At 42.0% G+C, this 19196-nt stretch overlaps 1 protein-coding gene and 1 long non-coding RNA gene across 4 annotated transcripts in view; one reads left to right on the top strand and one right to left on the bottom strand.

Annotated features, from left to right (window-relative positions):
• The window catches only part of Acsl3 (acyl-CoA synthetase long-chain family member 3), a 49919-nt gene that overhangs the window by 11724 nt on the left and 18999 nt on the right, over window positions 1–19196 (bottom strand). For 2 of the 3 annotated variants that reach the window (NM_028817.3, NM_001033606.2), the window contains 5 exons: window positions 14010–14427; window positions 7606–7783; window positions 5642–5751; window positions 3800–3938; window positions 1674–1824 (listed from right to left, as the gene is read on the bottom strand). In NM_028817.3, coding sequence (NP_083093.2) covers window positions 1674–1824; window positions 3800–3938; window positions 5642–5751; window positions 7606–7783; window positions 14010–14387 — 956 coding nt within the window. In that variant the 5' untranslated portion in view covers window positions 14388–14427. The remainder of the gene's footprint in view (window positions 1–1673; window positions 1825–3799; window positions 3939–5641; window positions 5752–7605; window positions 7784–14009; window positions 14428–19196) is intronic. The other variant, NM_001136222.1, reaches the window with a different exon arrangement.
• On the top strand, window positions 15316–16052 carry Gm51635. Its single transcript, XR_003947894.1, has 2 exons — window positions 15316–15360; window positions 15664–16052. It is a non-coding gene; the product is annotated as a predicted gene, 51635 (long non-coding RNA).

Raw genomic sequence — 19196 nt, 5'->3', positions numbered from 1 at the left:
AGTTATGTCGAATGATGAATGCTTTGCCAGAGCACACAGGTGAGAGGATGTATGCATAGAGCAAACTGTGAAAGGATGTCTTCCTGAAGCAGACACAGGTGAGAAAATGTATGCATAGAGCAAACACGTGAAAGGATGTCTTCCTGAAGCAGACACAGGTGAGAGGATGTATGCATAGAGCAAACACGTGAAAGGATGTCTTCCTGAAGCAGACACAGGTGAGAGGATTTATGCATAGAGCAAACACGTGAAAGGATGTCTTCCTGAAGCAGACACAGGTGAGAGGATGTATGCATAGAGCAAACACGTGAAAGGATGTCTTCCTGAAGCAGACACAGGTGAGAGGATTTATGCATAGAGCAAACACGTGAAAGGATGTCTTCCTGAAGCAGACACAGGTGAGAGGATGTATGCATAGAGCAAACACGTGAAAGGATGTCTTCCTGAAGCAGACACAGGTGAGAGGGTGTACGCATAGAGCAAACTCGTGAAAGGATGTCTTCCTGAAGCAGACACAGGTGAGAGGATTTATGCATAGAGCAAACACGTGAAAGGATGTCTTCCTGAAGCAGACACAGGTGAGAGGATGTATGCATAGAGCAAACACGTGAAAGGATGTCTTCCTGAAGCAGACACAGGTGAGAGGATGTATGCATAGAGCAAACATGAAAGGACACTTGATGAAGGAATATAAATCTGACCCCACAGGCAGTGGGAGATGAGTTTTGGTTTGGTTTGCTCTGCCTCACTCTTCTTCCTAATGACACACACCTATTGGTTCACCTTAGATAGCAATGTTGAGCTCAACTGTGGTTAGGCTGCCTTTGAGAGAAACTCGCCTGAGAACTGCTTGTGAGGTTCCTGCGGCAGCTGGCCTCACCTCAGGCTGGCCGGTTGGTGAACCTTGCGGTTTCTCCACAATTCAACTGCAGCTGCTGGTTCGTGCCCGGTGATCTGCCTGCTGAGAGGACTGGACTGTAAGTTGCCAGTCTGGGTGTGCTGTCTGCCTGCCTAGAGGACTAGTCTGCAGCTGCTGAGTCCTATTTGGTATTTGCTGCAGGACTAAACTGCTAAGACAGAAGACTGAGCTTGCCCCAAAAGAACTTTTGCTAAACAGGACCACTTCCCCCATATCCTAATAACTTTCCTCTTCCACTGTCTCTAGTGGGTGGTGGGCTAAAGGAGAGGTTGAACCATTACTAAAAGTACATTGCAAAAAAAATTTATGCCTACAAAAGGTTATGGGAGCTCTCTGCCAGAAGTTGACTACAGCAAGCTTACATGGAGCACAGCTAAGCTAAGCATCTGAGTCCCTGCTGATAAGATAGAGATTAGAGACAGAAAGAACAACTATAGCCCAACCGAAAACCAAGGAGGCAAGCACTTTCAGAATGTGGTCTGCTGCAGAAGCAAAGTGCTAACGCACGAGTAAAGAGGAGGTGCTGGCACTCAAATGCAGACATATACATGTGGCTAGACACACATACATTCATACATACATACACACATACACACAAATAAATTTTAAAATGTTGACTTTTAAAATTAATGTTCTCTAAAATTTCTACTTTTAGACACCTGGGGAATACTTTAACCATCTACTAAAATGGCACAAATGTTTGAACTCTTAACAGCTACAAATACAGTCACTCTTGAGTTTTACAATGACATACCCCAGTCTTGGAATCCTTCTCGCCATCCCCGTTATAGAAGCAATGATGTTGCTGTGTGAGATCATGACTCCCTTTGGAATTCCTGTGGACCCACTTGTGTACATGATTACTGCAATATCTGAGGGCAGTGGTTTGCTGTGAGCTTTCTTTTCTACGTTGAAGAAAAGAAAAAGGGAAACAAAAAAGAAGAAACTCAGCTCTATCAGCAATTTTCTTCTAACACTCAAACAGCAGTCAACACATAAGGAGGCATAAACAATACTGGGACAAACAGGTTAAGTCTATAATTAGAGCCACGGAGGAAATAAAGACAGGGTCAGATAACACTGCTTAGGTGCAGCATTCTGGCAAAGGGTAAGCAAAGTAGCCACAAAAGTCCTGGGAAGCCAGTAGTTCACATAGACGTACAAAGCAGTGGACATGGTAGCAGATGTCTGCAAATGCACACTCAGGAAGCTAAAATGAGATCTTAACGTCAAGGCCAGCCTAGGACGCATGGTAAGCTCTGGTACAGTTTACACAGATCATGTTCCATTTGGTACGTTGGTTAGATAGATCGATAGATTGATCAATAGACAGACAGACAGACGGGGGGGGGGGGGGGGGGGTAAACAAGTCAGTACAAAGGCTTTAAGGTAGAAGTGTGCCTGGCATCTATAAACACTAGCACTGCGGTGGGACTGGAGTAACCCTAAGTACCAGTGGAGCAGCACCCAGCACCACAGGCAGCCGCAGAAGGCACTGAGGAGGGCTGCATCTCACCCCTGGGATCAGATGAAAGGCCCTTTTCAGCAGAGGCAGGCCAGCATCTGAAGCAAAAATGACTTTGGAGCTATATAAACTTGGCTGCTGAGTGGCTATGTAAGTTGAAAATGGAATTAAAAAAAAAAAATGAGGAGCTCCTCAGAATAAAGGGGCCTGAACCTTTATACCTGCACACTCACTAATGTGTCCCTGCTTCAGGAGATGACCTTGTTGGTTATACTCAACTCCCAGGGTTGCTCAGTGTTGCTTGTCTGTAGTCACAAGACATCTAGCCTAAAATCAACAACCAACACACTACAGGAAAGGCACAGGAGACAACCAGATGGTATCACCACCATCTGCCTGTCTACACGCATATCCCAAAGCTAATGCAATGTAAAAGGTTCTTCAAGTATGTCCCCTTCTCTCATACCAGGCCAGATGACTTCTTAACAATGAACCACATAATACATTCTTTTCTTTTCTCTTTTCTTTTTTTCTTTTCTTTTCTCTTCTTTTCTTTTTCTATAACTAGACGGTACTGGTCAACATTCTCTGAATGCCCACCAATACCTACAACTCAATATGCTAAAATATTATCATCCCTGATATTCCCGTAATGACAGCATTATCCTGTCCCTAATCAGAATCACCCAACTTCTAACTACAGAGGAAATACCATTACAACATGCCAGAGACCTGCAGTCTACATTTTCTGATGCTCATTTCTTTGACAGTTACTGCTTTGAAAGTGTCTATGCCTTGTGTCATCTGGAAGATTAAAAACTCTGCATAGGCAAGTACGAGGAGAGAGAAGTGAAAAAGAGGACTCCTGGCTTAGAAACTCTAGCTGAAGACTAACTCTAATGTGTCTATTTAAAGTGCTTAACTTTAAACTACTCAAAACTTTCAGAAAAAGTGAACAGAAAATTGAATGATGTGTAAGTACTTTAAATTTACTTCAAGTAACCACTACTGCTTTTTGGTTATTGCTGCCCTTGTTTTGCAGACAGGGTCTCATGTAGCCCAGTCTGGCTTTTGTAGCCCGGTCTGGCCTTGCACTAGCTCCCTGGTCAATGATGATCAATTCTGATCCTTCTGCCTCCACCTCCTGGTGCTGAGGTGGCAGGCATGTGCCATCATGTCCAATGTTATGCGACACTGGGGAATCAAACCCAGGCCTTAGAGCATGCTGGGCAAACACTCTGCATAATGAGTTAACATTCCCAGTCCATAATTTAAGAAGAATAAATAAGTGTTGGCATTTTCCTCAAGTCTTTCTTTAAAGGCTAGGTAAAAGTAATAAAGAAGAACCCATTTCCACAGTTACAGTCTAGAACAAGGTGAGCAGAGAGTGCACATCTGGAATGATCACAACGTACCCACGTTGGCCTTCACTCCTAGAGCCTGCACTGCAGCCATGGTGTGTACAATGACACCTTTGGGGAACTCAGACCAGGTTGGAGGCTTCCCATCAACAGTAATGATATGCCGCAGACGTGGGACCAAAGAGACTATATCCTGAAGAAACACAACAATCATGATGTTAGCCAACAGTTGAGTAACTCGGGACACATGAGCACAGTTCTCTACACACTGAGCCACCAACTGATTTCTTGCCCCGAAAGTTAAGTGGTAGGGGCTAGGGAGACAGGCCGGAGGAACGGCATGAAGAGGGGGTGGGGAATTGGACGAATATTCTATAGCACTGTGTATACAATCTTCTTTGATAAAATCCTCATCAATAAAGTTACTGCTCCACAAAATGGACATATAAACACATAATACCTGAACTACTTATAGAGAAGCCCAAAGTCCCTCATATTTTCAAGAGAATGCAAAAGAATATATCAAAGAAGGAAAGAAGTCCACCTGGGAACTTTCTAAAAAAGAAAAATAAAACAATGCCTGATAGTGATGTTTCCAGGGGAAGTTGCCCGTTTCCTATTATTTCATAAAATGTCTCCCATTTTAGTACACCTACCACCCCCATTCTTTCTTTCCCTACTTCCTCTTTTCTCTCTTCTCCTGTATGTTTGTCTCTGTCTCTCTTTCTCTCTCTCCTTCCCTCTTTCTTTCCTCCACTGCTCTCTCCCTCCTTCCCTCCGTGAGTGTCACCTGTATGTCTTTCAGAAGATCTCTCCCAACTTAGATTGAACTCCAACTTACTCTATAGCTGAGGACGACTTTGAACTACTAATCTTTCTAATTCCATCTCCCAAGTGCAGAGATTACACGTATGGGTGCATATGCACACAGATGTGTGTGTGTGTGTGTGTCTGTCTGTCTGTCTGTCTGTCTGTCTATGCGCATGAGTGGGAGGACAGAAGACAACTTTTGGCACTGTTCCTGAGATGCTCTCCAAACCCTCCTCCACAGGGTCCTCTGGCCTGAGCCATGGCAACAGTAAGCCCCAGGGAGCCACGTGTTCTGCTAGCACAGGTACTGGGATTATGAGCAGATATGACCACAGCTGACTTTTTAAATAAGAGTTCTGGAAATTAAACCCAGGTCCTTGTGATTACAAAGGCAAGCTTTCACTTTACCTACATGGTGCATAGACATGCATGCAGGCAAAACACGTATGCACATGATATAAATATATTATGTTGAGAGACCAGCAAAATGGCTCAGGAGGTACATTCTACTTGTCACCAAGCCTGATGACACAAGAAACCCCATGATGAAAGGAGAGTTAACTCCCACAGGTTGTACAGACTTTTCACAGGTGTGCTGTGGCACATGTAACCACATATATGAATGCAGATGCATACAAACAAACAAATTCAAAAATTATACACATGCAAAACTATTAATTTACTTTATATATGCAATATACAATAAAAAGTTGTCATCCTTTCAACATTGGCAAATTAACAATTTTTATCTATGGTCTATCTAATATATATATATACATACATATATATACATACATATATATATACATACATACATATATACATACATATATACATACATATATACATACATATACCTATATACCTATATACCTATATACCTATATACCTATATACCTATATACATATATACATATATACATATATACATATATACATATATACATATATACATATATACATATATATATTGCACTTTTTATATTCTAAAGGAAAACCACAAAATCTCAAAGATAACTGGGTCAGTATGATTCATCACAGGAAAAGTCAAAGCATCAGACTCTTAAAGAGAGCTGTGGTCCTCACCTTCAGCTTTGTTTGCAAGAGTTCTTTGCTAGTAATGATGTTGGTCACCTCTGTCTCATTCAGTCCATGAACAATGGCTGGACCTCCCAGAGTAGCATACAGTGTAACAACTACAAGGAAAAGAATACAGGTCACACATAAGGGCACAGGCATAAGGGCTCCCACCCAGCAGCCCCTCTGGAAGTACATGTGCATCTTAAAGGAGTGTTCCTTCTCATGGACAGCCTGGGAAAACTACTGTGGTTGCATACAGAAGGTTCTGATCAATATCCTATCTACTCATCTTCCTCTAACGTTCCCAAGATCCCTAGTATTTTACATGAGGATTCTTAATGTTTCACATTCACTATATTCTAGGACTAATATAACATAAAGGAATTATATCTATTCTAGAATGTCAAAATCTTCCTTGTAAAAAGAGACAAGCCCATTGGTTCTCAACCTTCCTAATGCTGCAACCCTTTAATATAGTTCCGTGTGGTGGTGACCCCAACCATAAATTATTCTTGTTGCTACTTCATAACTGTAATTTTGCTACTCTTATGAATCATAATATAAATATCTATGTTTTCCAATGATCTCGGCAACCCCTGTGAATGGGCTGTTCTACCCCTAGAAGGGGCCACAACCCACAGACTGAGAACCACTGGACAAGGCAGTAAGACAGCGCCTTGAATGTCAGATCTTAGGTATCATGTCAACAAAATAGTGACGAGGCCTACAGTCCTAACACCTGGGGAGTAAAAAGAGAGCATCCTCCATCACACCAAGTTTGATCCAGCTACTCTGAAACCCTGGCTTAATAGAACAACTAAGGAAAAAGAAGATAGCACTCCTAAAAGGTACAGATTATTCTAAATTAGAAAAATCAAGAAGAAAAAAAATTAGGAATACTGAAGTCATATAATATATACAGCATGGATCAGAAGTAAAATGACAAAACAATAATCCTTTTTAAATATTCTCAAAAGAAATGTAAACTCAACCCCTGAAAACAGAATGGTGGTGCCTATTTTAAAAAGTGGAAGTAGAAGGGATGGTAGTGCTATCTTTGATCCCAAGCGGAGTTCAAGCCACCGTGGTCTCCAGGCCAGCCAGGGATAAACAGTGACACCCTGTCTCAACATCGGTAAAAGGGAGGCAGCTAGAGAGACGGCACAGTGGTTAACAGCACTTGCTGGTCAAGACCCAAGTTCAATTCCCAGCATCCACATGGTGGCTAACAACTATCTGTAACCTCAGTTCCGAGAGGATCCGTTCTCTCTTCTGGCCTCTGAGAACAATGTATGTACCCAGTGCACACATGCATGTGTGCAAAACATAACTCTTTAAAAAAGGAAAAAGAAAAAAAGAAATGGAAAGAAAACCAGGAGTTTATAACAAACAACTGCTGAAACCATCGTTTTTGTTTCAAGTTCATTTACCATGACCTTAGGCACCACCTCCAGGACTGTTTACAAGGTTGGCCCATCACAGTCACCACTCAGAAGTGGACTAACAAAATGGAAGTGTGCTTATAAAGGTCCCTGAGGGATGGGAGCAGAGCAGTGGTCCTGTATGTCAAGTCTGCTCTACCAAATACAGAAAGCCCCCTTAACATCTGACAAGCTGGGTCCAAAATAGACAAGGGAGGGAGGAGGGAAGGCGGGCAAAAAGGAAGAAGAGAAGGCAGGAAGGAAGGAAGCGAACAAAAAGTGAATAGCTAAGCCCTAACACATGCTCTTCCAGTAAGTACATAAAGGCAAAACCCGGTATCAGAATGCTAACCTATTAAGAAATATTAATCCCATTGTAGTGGTGAACATCTCAAATCCTAGCACTCAGTGGGAAGAGGCAAGTGGATCTCTGAATTTGAGGTCAGTATATATAGTGAGTCCTAGGACAGCCAAGGCTACGTAGAGACTCTGTCTTAAAAAACAAAACAAGAAAAAGAGAAAGATTTTAAAAGTGCCATCCATACGTACGCTGGAAGTTATACATAAAACACGCCTGTGCAGCGATCATCCACTCAGCCCTGGTCTCACAGAAGATGGCGATGTTGGCCTTTGGTTTCTGGCCCAACATTTGTAACCCATTTCCAAAGTCAAGGGCTCGGATGAAGACATCTTCATAGGAAAGCCAATTATAGTGCCCCAGAATAACCTGATACAGCAAAGTATAAAAACACAAATATCATTTAATGTGATGAGAAGAAATAGGAACAAATTTTAAATGTACAAAACATGTTAGTTTCAAGTGAAGATGTATCTTTAAAAAAAAAATAGCTTTGTGACATTGTCCATGACAACCCAATAACTATGCTAAGCGTTTAACTATGATGTGGGGGAAGGGGTGGCTTTATTTTTGGTTTTCAAAAGTATTTAGAACTGAGCTAAAACATGGATCTATACAGCTTAAGACCAGCTTAGTCATACACTGAGGCCCTATTTCAAGAAACAAAAAAAAGGTCACATGAGTCTGAAGTTACCTAAGACAGGGAACCTGGAGCACAGAGTATGTTTGACTGAATCACTTCTTAGACAAATAGCCCTAAACTAATCATTCATTTAGAACAGAAGTTTACTTTGTGGATTTCAGAAACAGACAGTATGTGCTCTATAAACAAAAAGTGACCCACTACCCAAGTTCACAGAAATATTTATGGCCATTTAACCTGAATTAATCATCCTTTCATGATAAGCAAAGTAAAAAGTCTCTCTACAACCAGGTAGAGACTAAGTTATAGTATTCAACATCCCTCTGGTTAAGCCTCGAATACCTAACTAGCCTACAGTATTTCATTTGGATTTGTCAGAAGTACAGATAACCTCAAGTTTAACTTATTAATTAGCTCCTTTTAAAGCTGCTTAGCATACTTTCTTCAAGGATTTTCAACTAAAACACAATCAGGAATTCTCCATTACATATAAAAACTGAACAAAGAACAAACTACAAACACATACAGCTGGCTTCTAAGCATGGCCATGCTCATTACATCTCATGCATCTTAAAAGTCATCTGACCAAGGGACTAGAGATGGCCAGTGACTCCTTTTTTCGAGGACCAAGATTCAATTCCCAGGACCCATGTGGCACTTCACAACCATCTATAACTCCAGTTCCAGAGGACCCAAGACTCCTTCTGGCCTCCACAGGCCCTGACACATATGTAGTGCACAGATATGCATGCAGGCAAATCACTTATACACATAAAACTAAACAACAAAACCATCTGACAATGTTATTTCTAAAAATGCAACAACATTTAAGAGAGTTCTGTGATGAGCAGTTAGATGGAAGGGATCAAGGCTGCCCTCTGGTGTCCTACTTGGGATAACTGGAAGATCACACTGCCCTAACTGTAGGTCCAGGAACTCTCACCTTGCTCTGTGCCCCCATGAAATGCTCAACATGGGAGTTCCAATGACTTCACAAGGAGCTCTGCATGACTGAGAAGACAGGTGAGAATTTGGCCTAACTGTGCAGGAACCAGATTGTATTTACTAGGTGCTAAACTCCACCTGCTAGATTTAAACCTAAGTGACAGGCTTTACATGGCAAAAATCACCCAATATACTACCCGAATATATAAACTCTAATGATGACATCTGACAACAAAATAAAATTCTAAAAATAATAATCATATAGAGCCTATGCCTCCCATGCCTATAATCCAAGTACTCAGCTGAGACAAAAGGATTGTCCTGAGTCTCAGGCTAGCCCTGGCTATGTGAGGATTCAGGCTAGCCTAGGCCTGTTAAACCCTGTCTCAAAACAGAAACAAAAGCAAGGAAGGAAGGAAGGAAGGAAGGGAGGGAGGGAGGGAGGGAGGGAGGGAGGGAGGGAGGGAGGGAGGGAGGGAGGGAGGGGGAGGAGGAGGAGGGGCCATGCCTGGTGGGTGGCACACATCTGTAATCCAAGCAATCAGGAGAGTGTAGGTGGATCTTTTTTAATTCAAGACCAGCCTGGTCTACACTGCAAGTTCCAGAACAATCAAGGCTACATATGGAAACCCTGTCTGTGGGGGTAAGAAAAAAACAAAATATATGGGAAACCTGGATTTTGTTATTTAAGCCACTGAGTGTTCTAGCTAATTATCTGTCTCATAAAGGTTACATTTGTGAACACTATTTACCCACAGTTATATCTAATTCATACTGCAGTCTCTATGGCTAAACCAAAACTAAACTCATTTAACTTAACCCCCTGCTACACTATTAAACACTGAAGAAACACACGCAGCTCACTAAATGCAGGCACGAGTTTCAACACCCAGTCTGGTGGCCGTCCCAGTCATTCATTTTCTAATCCTCTGATAGCTTGTAAGCTTTTTATTGGTGGTTTGGTTTGGTTTGGTTTTTTCGAGACAGGGTCTCTCTGTATAGCCCTGGCTGTCCTGGAACTCACTCTGTAGACCAAGCTGGCCTCAGAAATTCACCTGCCTCCCGAGTGCTGGGATTAAAGGCATGAGCCTGGCTCTTTTTTTTTAAAATATCCTCCCTCTCTACCTGGAGATGATCACTGTTGCTTACATCACTAAACCATTACAAATTCAAGAGAACACTCAAGCCCTCCTCTACCAAGTTCAGTAGTAGATGTACACCTACACTCACTCTGCAGCCCACAGGGCTCAATGTCCCTGACAGAAGCCAGAGGCTCAAGGACAGCTTCAAAGAGCTCTTCGAAACAACCATCTGTTCAACAGGATTCCTAACTGATACAAAAGTGACGTTCTCTCATTCACCCTCTTTTCCCTACCTGTTCCTTCATCCTATGTAAGCAGGACAGCATGTCCAACTGCTTAACAAAGTAACTGAAGTTACTCTTAACTTACACTCATCTTTAGTCTCTTTTCCAAGCCTATCCAGAGTCTACCTACAAAGCATAGCCTGGCCCCAGCCATTTCTTTCACTTCCATTACTGTCATCCCACAATACTCCGTAACCACTCTTATTCCTTACAACCACCCAGACAAGGCCATTCCCTTAACTTCAGACTGCAGGGTTTGGCCTTTGCAGTAGCACTTAGGCCATAAGTTGTGACCCTTGCAAACCCCAAACCTGCCTCCTATAAACCCATCCATAAAGCCCATCCTTTCTTGTTCTTCAGAGGCTAAAACAGGGCCAGAAGATGCTCTCTCCACGATCTTCAAGTGTCCACCCCAAGCACTACACTCAACTGAGCTCAATCGTGTCTGGGACCCACTACTCCGTCTTTCTGCCCAGAAGGTTCTTTATCCAAGTTTGCTACGTCTTGTTGAGGTCTCATCTTAACTGAGACCTATCCAGGCAGCCATTTAATCACCAATCTGCGTTACTTCTCACACTCTATGCTCTATCTTCCTCTCATGTAAAAAACGGAGATCCATGCCAAAAATCAACATGTGTGTCTTTATTACAGTTAAGAACTTGCCACTGAAGCCCTGACGACTGTTGCTCTCGTCACCATTCAGTCAGATTTTCGGTATTCCTGACAGCACAGTTCTCAGGGAATCTGGGAGCCAGTTTCTCATTTTAACCTTAGGTAAGCATTCTACCATTGAGCTATATCATACCTAGTCCTGACAGTAACCTTGGAGAGGGGTGGGTCACTTTGCTCTTTCATACCTGAGGAGTGACACACATAGTTGTAAATATCCATGTTAGCATTCAGAGAATAACTAAAAAAAGTCTAAAAAAAGTGTAACTGCCTGAAATATACACACAGTGCTTTGAAGCTGTTCCAGGCACAGAAAAAAATGTAACGCTCGGAGAACATAATACAACAGTGCTAGGATACACAAGTTATTTACAAATAAAAGCACACCAATATTTAATCATTCAGACCTCTGGTAGATGGAACTCAAGAGTCTAATTAAAAGCAAGTTTTCAGGTAGTTGATTTAACCCTCGCTAAGTACTAGGTTGTTGTTGTTTTCCTCATTTACTATGGAGAACTATTTCAGAAGTACGTATTTCCCGTCTTCTTCAACAAATAACGCCTGGTTCCCTTTAACTTTCCCTCTGTGGTTTGTTAAGTAAGTAAATCAGAATCCTGACTTTGGGGCTTGTGTGATTTTGAGACATGCTGTTAACGAACAGGAAGGAGAGAGCGCAAGCACGGGAGTGAGACCCAAGGAGAGTGGAAAAAGAACAAAGCCACAGAAAGCCACACTTCTAATATGACTCAAACACACACACACACACACACACACACACACACACACACACACACACGAGGATTAATCTAAACTAAGATTTGCAAAACTTTGCTTTAACCATATTATATTCTATGCTGCTGCTTCTCAGGGTAAGGAGGAAAGTTTCAGATTTTTTGTTTGTTTGTTTTTTTGGTTTTTCGAGACAGGTTTTCTCTGTGTAGCCCTGGCTGTCCTGGAACTCACTCTGTAGGCCAGGCTGTAGACCAGGCTGTAGACCAGGCTGGCCTCGAACACAGAAATCCACCTGCCTCTGCCTCCTGAGTGCTGGGAGATATTAATGCACATAAGCTTTATTAATGCACATAAGCTTCCTCATCAAATTGAAGGTTATCTTCAAATATGCTAACTATTTTAATGAAAACAAGTCACGAAAAACATGTCTTCCTATCTGCTGTGGTGTCACATACACCACACAATCAGTCCTAGCACTGTAGAAGTCCCATGGAGGCAGGAGAATCAAGAGTAACCAACATGGGCCACATGAGACCTTAAAAACATTAAAGTCTTCTGACCTCCCTGGGTGTTTGGTGAGTAAGCAAGCACTAAACCATGTCCCAGTTACCCTGCCAGGACAGTTGCTGCCCCTGCCACCATACAAAGGCTGTAACAAGAACCAAGAGCTTGTGGGTGGGTGCAGGGCCAGCTTGTTTAACTAACTCTCTAGCTTGCAGCCCATTCCCATAGCCCGACAGAAACACAGGTCTTAGCTAACTGACAGCAAAGCACACTCAGGTACAGACAACAGTATGTCTCATTTGTTGTCTACAAACCTAAAAATTAATTCTAGGTCCCCAAAGTATCTAATCCTAGACAAGAAAAATATAATGGTTTTGTCGATCTATATATAGCCTTCTGAACAAACTGATAAACCACAATTTTCTTTGTTTGTTTTAAAAGATTTATTTATTTTATATGAGTACACTGTAGCTGTCTTCAGATACCCCAGAAGAGGGCACACCAGATCCCACTGCAGATGGTTGTCAGCCACCATGTGGTTGCTGGGATTTGAACTCAGGATCTTTAGAAGAGCAATCAGTGCTCTTAACCGCTGAGCCATCTCACTAGCCCCAACAACAAATGTTTAACACAAAGTTCTGACATAAAGAATGAAAAGCATGCCGGGCAATGGTGGCGCACGCCTTTAATCCCAGCACTTGGGAGGCAGAGGCAGGTGGACCTCTGAGTTCGAGGCCAGCCTGGTCTGCAGAGTTCCAGGACAGCCAGGGCTACACAGAGAAACCCTGTCTCAGAAAAAAACAAAAACAAAACCCAAGAAGAATGAAAAGCACAGGCCTTGGGGGCAGGCAGATACATGAGTTTGAGGGCAGTTTGATCTACATAGGGAGCTCCAAGACAGCCAAAACTATAGAGAGAAACCTAACTTCAAAATAAATAATAGGAAAATAATAAATAATGTTTTTCCCCTCTCTTACAATCAATCTGCAGTTAGCTACAAAGTATGAGCTTTTGGAGTTGAAATGCCTGAGTTCAAACCTCAGCTCTGTCACTCGGTAGCTTTGGGACCCTCAGGTAAGGTAGTAGCTAGTTTACCTGTGCTCCAATGCTCTGATCTCTGAAGCAGAGATAGCATCTAACCGATAAGATTTCTTTCAGTTTCAGAACTTGACAGAAATTAAAACAGCTTGTCTCATAAATACTAATTCTACACTCATAAAGTAACTTTTCAAAAGCCACAAGACTAGTAAGTGGCAAAACCAAAATTCAAACTTTCAAATCTAGGTCTAAAGGCCAGGTTCTTAACCACAACGATATTTCTGTCTGTCAAGACAGCTTGTCTGCTTCAAGCCAACGGCAACATTCTCTACAGTGGCCATGTAACTGCCATATCCAAAATACCAAGATATTAACCCACTGTGAGTCACAGGGAAATCAAAACAGGTCACATGGTGCCAAGCACTCTCAGAGAGGGTTCCCCAGCCCACGCTACCTACATGTTCTACCTCAAGCCCTGGAGATATCAGGCTCAAGAGTCCCATACAGGGCACATTCTCCATGCCTTTCTGAAAAATAGGTCAAGTCAGTGTGTGAGGATAGAGGGAAGACAGCAATCTAAAGCCCTGGAGAGACTGTCTCCATCAACACCAGCAGTTCCCAGGTACAGGAGACCACACTTCCCACAATGCTAAGTGCACAAGGAGAGGAGACCCACAAAGGAGTAGAGATCATCTTACCTTTTTAAAAATTTTTCCATTTGGCTGTATTTCATCTTCCTCATTTAAAATTTCACGTGTTCCCAATAGTCTTTTGTTTTTAAATTTGTTTTTTGCATACATAAAGACTTTATCAAGTGTATCGCAGCCAGGATACAGCACTGAAGCCAAGCCATCCACACTGTTGATAGATCTGTATGCAGAGTCCGGTTTGGAACTGACAGGTTTTGCTTTAATTTGGTTTGGTTTCTCTTGTTTTGACTCACACAAAAAATAAAATGGGATGTATGTTAAAATAGTATAGAGTGATATTATAAAATGTATGAAATATAAAAGTATGGGGTTGATGGTTTGTTTTAGCTTCATGGTTGATGGTGTTGAAGATACGTGGTTATTCATAAGTGTTCAAAAAATAGAATTAACAGATTTCAATGAGAATCTAGAAGGAAGAAAAAGAAATAGATTGGTTAAAAATCATATTAAATGAAAAACTCTTTATATTAGCTAGGCAACTAAAGTTTCTTTCGCTCAGAGTTAGCATACTGGCCCTCTGTAATATCCTAAACTTAGGAAATGTATTTCTATGGCATCTACTAACCCTGGAATTATTCTATATATTGTTATCAAAAATAGCCTTTCCAACCTAACCTTAAGTATCCACAAATACTTCCAGGAGTGAGGACAACCAGGAGAGAACCACAAAGGTGCCCACTTCTCCCTGTTCTTCGGCTGTACTAGCATTAGACACTGAAGACAGGTGCACATCTCCCAGTGAGCCCCACTTGTACCCTGTGCAGTAGCAAGGACTGAATGGCAAACATTTTATCTTCCTTGGTACTTCTGCATATTGGTCAATTTCTACAGATCAGATTACAAAGCAAGACAATAATGTATGGTCTCCATGTGTCCTATCCTTAGCATTCACCAACTTCCTCATCTTCACTGGCGTAGAGCCATTAAAGAAAATCAGTGTGAAGAATCCTCAATAGCCTAAAGAGCTGCCTTATGAGCCAGCCACACCACTCTATGGTACATGCCCAAATGACTCAAGATCCTGCTCCATAGAGACATGCTCAGCATGCCTAGTCCTGCTCTAGTCACTGTACCTAGAAAATGAAAACAACCTCACTTTAACTGGTGAATGGATAATGCGTGGTGAGTATACACAATGGGATTCTATTCAGCCGTTAAGAAAAATAAAATCACAAAATTCTCAGGTAAACAGATGGAACTAGAAAGCATACTGAAGAGGAACCTAGATTCAGAAAGACAAACATCACAGGTTCTCTCTGACTTACAGATTCCATCTCTGAATCTTTAGAATAGAACCTGGACTAACCACAGAAACCAAGTAAAGAGACCATGGGAAGAGGTATGTCTATGGGGGTGGGGGAGATGGGAGGACACAAACGCTGTTACCTGAGAAATGGGAAAACTGGGAGGAGTGTAGTTTACCTGGAAGGGGAGGGGGCAATAGAAAGGGAGAGAAAGAGGGGAAAGGATGGGTAACTAACACACTAAGGATGCTTGAAAACCACAGGAAAACAATGTAAGTTAGAAATACATTCGTAGACATGCAAATATATGTATATAGTATGTGTATAGGTATGTACTCATACATACTTTGAAGGACGTTATGCCACTTGCCACTTGAAGTAATAATACTCTTCCCTAGAGCCATGGACTATCTAACAACAATCCCAGTGCCAGGCAGAGGAAAGCTTCAAGTTTGGTCAAGAGAGTTATCTCCCAGTAATATAAGCTATTGCTGCTGCCGTTGGTAGTCTACCAGAACTCAGAGGCGTTGACACTATTGCTAAAAATCCCACATACTTCACACCCAAGACTTGGAAGAATCAAGCTGAACTGACCTGGAAGCCTCCTCCCTGAAGACTAGCTCTCTGAGCGCCTGAAGATACTACGCAGGCTGCCAGAGGAGAAAAGCCACCAGCAGTCCTACCCAGCTGTGAAGCCTACGAACCACACAGACCAGCACAGCCATAGAGCCTCAAGGGTAAAATGGTAGCACTTAAACCTGGGGCAACCACAGCTGTCTATCGGAAGGTAAGGCCCACTCAGTAGGAATGAATTCATGACTGGCTGTGGTGCCAATGGTTAGGAGCCCGGAAGGAGAACCTACAACTCTACAACTGCTATTTTCCTAGATCAGTACCGTTCCTAACTACATTCTAAATACTCATCCTTATACCCACAGTAAGTATAGCTCTCATCCTCCATCAAAGAAGCTTTTTGCAGTAGACGGACATCATTACAACTGGTCAAAATGCAGAGAATAGTACCCAGCCCACCTGATACATCTAACACAAGCCCTACACCTAAGACTTAGAGAACATCATGCAAAAGGGGACAGAAAGACTGTAAGAGCCCCCTGGACACCTGGACATCATCTGCGAGATGCCTTCTATACATGACAAGAACGCTGCACCCATGAAATCTTAAAAATGCAACTGATTAAACAAGACCTGTACCATCTCAACAGCAGCAGACATGCCAATGTGAATGGTGACAACCTCAAAAGGCCCTACCCATAAACAAAAAACTGCAGCCAACCAATGGCTGCTGTGCGGGACACAGTCAGTCTTCTCCAGGGATGAGGTCTTTCATATATTAGCCAATCCCTGGTGATCGGTCCTAAACAAACACTAAATGAACTTAGCAGGCTGGTGCACGCGCTCTCGCTCTCTCTCTCTCTCTCTCTCTCTCTCTCTCTCTCTCTCTCTCTCTCTCTCTCTCTCTCTCTCTCTCGTGTGTGTGTGTGTGTGTGTGTGTGTGTGTAGCAATAATTGAAGAGATCATGAATTTGAGTGGGGAAAGACAGTAGGCATTTTAAGGGGGAAATGATGTAAATACAGTATTTACATATGAAGTTCTCAAATCATTTATAGTAAGAAGGGAGCCAGCCAGCCAGCTTAACTTAGAGAGTAAGAACAAGAGCCAAAGCTGCTATACAGCACAGTGGGAAGCCAGACTGAGCCTGGACGCTTCCCCATTCCAGGCTGGTGTTTATTTTGTTGCTGTATGACAGTTTGTCCTATTATGAAGTATTAGGAAAAGCAGCCCACAGACTATGGATTTTTGTGGGTGGGTGGGTGGGAGGGGACTGAAAGCTTCTACAAAGATAAATGGTAACATGAAAACAAATGGTGTGGTATTCCAAGAACATCATCAGCGTAGCAAAAAACAGACATATCCTAATAACATGGTATTATCTAGCATAGTTTCAGAAAGAATGCCTCACAGGCTTGTATATTTGAAAGCTCAGTCATCAGATACCGGAACTGTTGCATTATGGGGTATGGCCCTGTCAGAGGAAGTGTGTCACTAGAAGTGGCTTTTAGGTTTCAAAAGCCCACACCAGGCCCAGTGTCTTCCTCTCTCTTCCTCTCCTGGCCTGAGATCAGGATGTACACAGCTCTCACATGTTGTCCCAGCGTCATGAGTGCTGCCATGTTCCTGCCATGCTCCCCACCATGATAACAACAAACTACATCTCTAAAACTATATAAGCAAGGTCCAAATTCAGCTGCCTTGGTCATGGTGTCACCTCCTTCACAGAAACAGAGCAATGTCTAATGTATCTAGCCATTCTCTTTTAAACTTGATTTTACATTATTTTTATTTAATTAAAAAGCTGGGTCCTGCCGGGCAGTGGTGGCGCACACCTTTAATCCCAGCACTTGGGAGGCAGAGGCAGGCAGATTTGAGTTCGAGGTCAGCCTGGTAACAGAGTGAGTTCCAGGACAGCCAGGGCTACACAGAGAAACCCTGTCTCGAAAAAACCAAAAACCAAAAACCAAAAAAAAAAAAAAAAAAAAAAAAGCTGGGTCCTTCACTACCACTGAGGTTTTCCTCAGCCATCTGCATTCTACAGAAATTGATGAACGATCCAAAACAAGAAAATAGATGCCATCTATCTCACAGGACAACTGTACTCCCATTTCTAATCTAGCACAAAGTGCTAAAGTTAATTAGGATGGCAACCACCCTGATTTGCCCAAAGGTGCCCCTCAGTAGCCCACTCTCAGTGGCTTCGTTTTACAAAAATATAATTTGTAAGTAAATAAAAGGAGACTTAACTAGTCTTTGATGAAAATTAGTACTATTCTGCTTTGAGCTCTCTCCATAAGATTCAGTGAGACAATCACTCTAACTCAAGGCAATCCTCCTGCCTCAGCCTGCTAGGTGTTTGGATTACAGATAGAATGCACATGACCATGCCTAGTTATAATATATAGTCACATCCTAGTAATCTTTCGTGTGTCTAGTGCTTCATGCTCTATGTTTAAATATCAGTAGATTTTAGAATACAGTACTATGAAAATGTGTTAAAAACTACTTTCTAGACCTCACTGAAATCCCACAGAGAATGAATTTAAATAAAGTTTGGCATAAAGTGTGACCAATTCTACTTAGGCAATCTCCTAAAATATGTCCTTTAAGAAACTTCCTTAGAACCCAGAAGACACTGCAGAACCTCCAAAATGTGGTCATCTACTGTTGTCCCCCACTGCTCACACACACATACAAAGACACACAAACACAAACAACAAAAGTACTTATACTCAGTATTGAGTTCTGAATCACCTTGTTTCAATTTGCTCACCCCAAGAAAATCTATTCCTATTCTTCTAATTTACCTTTTCAAGCCCTAATCCACACTTTTTTATTACTTGCAAAAGCAGTTTGAAGTTTTCTCCATTCAAAGGCAAAATTTTATAATTTGTTTGATTAAAGGGGGAAGGGAACGGGGAGGATTGCATGATATGTGTAACCATCTCTGTGTTTACAGATTAAGTGTAAAAGCAGAGTGACTGGAGCCAGGTACTCACAACTCATTGACAGCAACTGTTGTGATTGTTGTGTGTCAACAAGTCAATAACTGAATGCCGTGTGTATTAAGACAATAATGACTAGAACTATGTATACTTTGTATACTCCTTTGTATGTAGGCTAATCATTTTCTACAAGTGAGAGCCAAATACATAACATATAATCATATATACATACATGCATACATACATACGTACTCCCCAGAACATTAGCTTCTAGATTATATGACAATCTAACTGCATGTGTCTTAGTAATTTTAAGTCCAGACACTTAACATTCAGTATCCCATGAACACATACCCATTAAAGTGAACTGCCTAACTCTTTGATGAAGGCTGTTTTAAGCAGAAACATAACT

The sequence above is a fragment of the Mus musculus genome, chromosome 1 (assembly GCF_000001635.26).
Source record: "Mus musculus strain C57BL/6J chromosome 1, GRCm38.p6 C57BL/6J".
Classification (NCBI taxonomy): Eukaryota; Metazoa; Chordata; class Mammalia; order Rodentia; family Muridae; genus Mus; species Mus musculus.
This window is presented reverse-complemented; position numbering and strand designations above follow the sequence as displayed.